This window comes from Stegodyphus dumicola, chromosome 1, assembly GCF_044657685.1.
Source record: "Stegodyphus dumicola isolate Sdum_Otavi_A_Nest chromosome 1, ASM4465768v1".
NCBI classification, from domain to species: domain Eukaryota; kingdom Metazoa; phylum Arthropoda; class Arachnida; order Araneae; family Eresidae; genus Stegodyphus; species Stegodyphus dumicola.
In genome coordinates, this window is record NC_140768.1 from 106,383,802 (window position 1) to 106,389,613 (window position 5,812).

The window sequence follows — 5,812 nt, forward strand, 5'->3', positions numbered from 1 at the left end:
AAACGACGGGGAGTAACTTATAAAGTAGGAGATGAAGTATTAAAATTTAAGCATTCACTTTCTTCAGCACCAGAAGATAAAACCGCCAAATTTTTTCCACGATTTGAAGGACCATATGTCATAGAAAAAATAACTCAGGCTGTAGTGGTGTTAAAAGCCAGGAATGGTGAAACATGCTCCGCAAACATTGACCAAATAAAACCATTCTATGACCGTAATAAAATGCAAATATTTAAAGATCTTTTGCAGGATCCGGCACGGCAGGCACTGCAGGCACAAGCTTCAGAGGTGGAACAACGACAATCACAAGGGCAAGCCATTAGGAGGCAGGAGCAATTGAAAAGAAAGTTTCCCCGTTGGAAAATTGAAGGTAACAAGAAAAAGAAGCCGTTCCACCGACCAGAAAAGAGAGAGCACGACCACCCCCAGAATGAAGAAGGGAGAAGTACGAGGAATGCAAAGAGAGCCAGGAGAAATAACGGCAACTATAACCCGGCTCCCAAACGGAAGATCTACCCATCGGACAGGAGTCTACGCAGTAAATGTCGACGAATTGCGGAAGGAACACCAGCTGCGGAGGCAAAGAACCAAGGAAAATTTGAACAGCCAGCAACGAGATTCAAGCAGGAACGAGAGAGAAGTGTCCCGGTTCAACACCTCCTTATAGAAGGAAGCCGGGACACTGAAGCGAGGGGAAGCTCTGACGTCACAGGTAGTCGTCTCTGACTCACCTCGCTCCTTCAAACAAAATCAAAGCCCCGTAGTTGAGCCAAGAGCGACGAACGTGGAGCGGTTATTTGCGTTAGCGACAGAGTTTTTATATTGTCTCGTGCTTTTTTTATATATTGTCTCGTGCTTTTATAATTTCATACGATGCCTCATAAATGTGCTGTAGCCACATGTCGTGGTAATTATAAAAACGGACCAAAAGTGGCTGTATTCAAGTTTTCAAATGAGACTGAACTCCGGATGAAATGGATAAGGAGTCTACGAAGAAAAGATGGCTTTCAACCTACTAAACATACCAGAGTAAGTTCAATTTTACTGCATTTTTTATGTTTTGTATCTTTACATTTTTTTATTACTTTTATTGATAGGTATGTGATGTTTATGCTTACGATATTAGATTTTGATCTGTGGGTAAGAAGTTTTATGTTTGAAAGACTTTAATCTTGCCTGTTTTAATCATTTCAAAAAATTATTTTCCTTCAAAGTTTTATGAATGAAATAAAGTTCCATATAACAGGAATAATTCTAAATTTAGTAGTTACATAAATGCCAATAATTTGTAAATGCTTTCTTGTATACTGTGCAGGCAGATTCTGTAGTTATTCCAAATTTATCATAATTTATATGACAAGGAACTACTAAGTAATCATAATAGGTTTCATTTTAAAATTTTTGTAATGATATATGAAAGTTTGGTATGATGTATTCAAAGTAATTATTTGTATTTGGTAACCAGTGTTTGTTGTAAACAATTATCTCAAATATATAATTTTCTTTAAATGTAAATAAAGCTGTAATCATTATGATGAGCATTCCAGATTTTACAAATTACTTAAATTATACACGTAATTGAAATGATATTACTGGTTTTTTAATTCGTATTTATGTATCAAATTATTTATTTAAATCATAGGGCTTATTGACTTCTGTTACTAAATATTAACATGCATCTAACTTTTGTACTCACAACAAGTTGATTTTTGAATATTTTCTTTTATAGGTATGTGAATTACATTTTCGATCAGATGAAATAATACGAGAAATCGAAATGTATGATGAGAAATCAGCGAAGTTAATTAAAGCCCCAATTTCTAGGCCACGTTTGAAAAAAGGATGCATACCTTCTCAGTTCCCTGATGGCCCATCCTACATGTCATCAAATTCTGTATCGAGAATGTCACCAGAAAAGAAGAAAGCTCATTTAGAAGAGAAATACCTGGAGAAAGCGATAGAAGAAAGTTTGAAAATGAAAGAACGGTATGATAATGAACGATCATTTGAAAGTTTAATTGAATTCAATAATTGCCTAGAACATCAGATTTTAGAAACATTTTGGACAACTGTACATACTGAAAATTCAACTATGTTACTTGATATTTTAAGTGACCCAGCTCCAGAAATTCAGAAATCGGTAGTAATAAATGAGGATTTAACAGTATGTGTTTATATTAAAAACATCGCTATAAAATCTATTGGTAAATTTGTTTTCCCTCTAAAAATTAGTAATGTAAATATGTTTCTAGAAGTACTAAAGGAAGTTGAAAGTCTGTCTCATAACTTACAAAATGAAGAATATATTAAGAATTCTATACAAATTGTGGATGATATGCTTTCAGAATTGAAAAGAGTGTTACCTGAAAAAGAAACTGAACTGAACTTCCTTTCAGAGCAAGTAAATAAACTAAATGTAAAGAAAGAGAAGTATCGATATACTCCAGATTTACTTATTTTTTGCACTTTGTTAAACTCGATCTCACCGCATGCATACAAGTTTTTACGACATTCAGGTTACATTTCTATTCCCCATCCACGTACTATTCGTAGAATTTGTTCAATGTTTTCTCTTAATCCTATTACTGAGCAATTTAATGATGACTTTTTAGGATATGTTAAACAAAGATGCAAGGATTTAGAAGAAAATGATAAAACTGTAATTATTATGATGGATGAAGTGCATTTAAATTCATGTTTCGATTTTAAAGGAGGAAATTTGTGTGGCATGGCCTACAACTGTGAAAAAGCTGCTACAAGTGCTTATGTTTTTATGATACGTAGCTTATTATCACCTTTCAAGGATGTGGCACATATATTACCAGTTAAATCATTAAATGCTGAGGATCTGTATCAATATCTTAAGAAAATTATAATTGGTTTAGAAAATATAGGTTATAGAATTGTGGCAGTTGTCTCTGACAATAATTCAATAAATAAAAAAGCCATGTCATTATTTTGTATGCCTCCAAAAATTAGTATTGTGTATAAAAACCCTGCAGACTTATCTCGGCCACTATTTTTTGTTATTGACTCAGTGCACATCTTGAAGTGTGTCAGGAACAACTGGATAAATCAAAAAACTTCTGGGCAATGTTTATTTTATCCAAATTTTGAAAATTTTTCCAAGGTCGAAACAGCAGGATTTGCATGCATAAAAAGTCTCCATTCATTAGAGGCAGGCAGAATTGTAAAATATAGTTATGGTTTGACTCTGAAAGCTCTGTATCCAACCAATTTGGAAAGACAAAATGTCAAGCTAGCATTACAAATATTTGACAGTCGTCTTGCAGAGGCAATAATGGTTATTGGTAAAGAAAATAGTATTTTAAATTACGAAACAACAGCTGAATTTATTAAAATTATATCTACATGGTGGTCAATAGTCAATGTCAAAAGTATCTTTAAAGGACACCATAAGATGAATGAGTATCAAAAGCCGTTAACTGTTCAAAATGATGATGTTCGATATATTTATTTAAATAAGTTACTTGAGTGGTTAGATCAGTGGAAACTTTTAGGCTGTTCTAGTGGTGGACTAACTAAGGAAACACATTTTGCATTAACACATACTAGCTATTCGTTGCTCGAAATGGCAAGGTATTGCATTGAGGAGCTAAAATTTACTTACTTTTTACCAGGAAAAGTTCAGACAGATCTCCTAGAGAATAGATTCGGAAAATATAGACAGCTGGCTGGTTCACAACATAATATTTCTATAAGGCAAGTACAGTCAAAAGTCGTTAATTCGGACACCCATAATTCGGAATGATCTATAATCCGGACATCAAAACTAAAAACTTTCTGCGCATGCGCCGCGTTGACACATGCGCAGAGGCATTCACGCGTGCGCGTAAGACCTTTTACGACTGCGCATATGAGTGTGCGCAAGTGCAGAATACGTTTTCGCGTGCGCATTTTATGTATAATGGACGTATAAGCTAAATAATTATCTATTTCAGTTAATGTTGATGATTGCGTTGTTCCTTAATTTTCGAATTGCATCCGGCTTATTATTTTTTGCAGACTGTAAGAGCAATTTTATAAAAGTAAGCTTAAACTTTCGATTATATCAAATAGAATTTCCGATATATATTTGTTAATATGTAAAGGATCTAAAGCGAAAGTATGTTTTGAAATCCGAAATCTGTTTATCATTTTCACGCTGCTCGGCGGCGGGCGCGTAATGAATTGGAAGTTGATTTGTCAGCACTATCCTTATCTTCAGCGCAGATGTTTTTATTTTATTTGGCTTATAATTCCTTACCAAATGTAGTATTTCATCTCGATATGCTCCGTCTTTGATATGATTTAAAACAAGTTCCTCGTCATTATAATTCGCTTCCGATAGCGAAGAAAAGTGACAGAGGTTATTGAAAACAAAAAAATTTCGATTGACAAATTAGTCGATGTTCTTGACACAGCAATTATAGGACTTGAACGGCGGAACTTTGTAACTGAACAAGAAATTATGTCTGTTTAATAGAATTAAAGAGAAAGTATTATCACATGAAACGAAGCAAAACTTAAACAACTTACATTGAAAGAAATGTTTAATAAAGTAAACAAATAAATATTAAGCTTTTTCTTTTTGCAAATTTTGATACCCTTTAGATCATAATTGTTCTTTATTTCATAAATTAAGGTTTCATATTTTTAATTTTGGAATTTCTGCATGCCATCTTACGAGATTTAAACTGATGATCTATAATCCGGAAAAATCGATAATCAGGAATCGCCGAAGTCCCGACGAGTCCGAATTAACGACTTTTGACTGTATATGAAACTGAAGCAAAATTAAGATTACAAAGTCTTCTGCCAACTGTTATTAAATCATCAAAGTATGGAGGAATTCCTATTTATCTAAATTGTAAAAACCTGTGTATTGAATCTCTGGAGCAAGAAAATATTGGATGCACTTTCTCAGGAAGAATAACTATTACAAATGAAGATATACAAAATGTTCAAAATGACATACCAATTTTAATGTATATAGCTGGTTACTGTAGTTATAAAGTTGTGAAACTATTAAGCTGTGATATTTGTAAAGGCAATCTAACTATTGATAAAGAATTAATTGTAGAAAATGAAGGACAGTCTTGGATAAAAAGATTTGATAGAGGACTTCTATATCCTCATCCTGATGTACTAAATTCAGTAATATATAATTATGTTGTTATTCAAAAACTTGTATCTGAAGAATTTGAGAATGAATTTTTATTTTCTGCAAATCAGAGGGATATAGCATGTAACTTAACTCTAGACATACTGATAGAAAATGACATTTTTTTAAATCTAGATGATTGCCCTAAAGCTCATGAGTCACAGAAAGTGTTAAAGCAGATTCTTTGGTCATCAACGAACACATTTTTAAATAATTATTGCAAATTAAAGAATGATACACTAAACCAGAAAAGCATTGCAAAAGAGCGCAAATTGAAAACTTTAAAGCATAAATAAAAATATAATGGGTGTTTAGCAATTAAACATTTAAAAAATGTAGGTTTTAATTCAAATGATGCTGTATTTCATAGACTAGTAAGTTTAGTAACTTTAATGCATGTAACAAGACACAAAAAATTAATTGCAAAGCCTAGTGATGTTAGTTCAGATTTATTTCTGTTTAAAAAATATTTTCGCATCTAACAGTTACTGTTACACATTATTGTGAATTCCTTATTATTTTTTTTCTACTCATGTATGCTGTCTGTTTAACCTTGAGATCACTTGAAAAGTAATAGTAACGAAAAATTCATTTCTATGCATCTATGTAAATAAGTGTCTGGGTTGTATTTTAAGTGGTCCTTATTAT

At 32.7% G+C, this 5,812-nt stretch overlaps 1 protein-coding gene across 1 annotated transcript; it reads left to right on the top strand.

Annotated features, from left to right (window-relative positions):
- The first annotated feature begins 699 nt into the window (after window positions 1–699).
- On the top strand, window positions 700–3,672 carry LOC146999189 (uncharacterized). The gene is made up of 3 exons (XM_085812126.1): window positions 700–1,029; window positions 1,730–3,600; window positions 3,642–3,672. The coding sequence occupies exons 1-3, from the start codon at window positions 874–876 to the stop codon at window positions 3,670–3,672; spliced, it is 2,058 nt and encodes a 685-aa protein (XP_085668252.1). The 5' UTR covers window positions 700–873.
- Window positions 3,673–5,812: the final 2,140 nt, after the last annotated feature.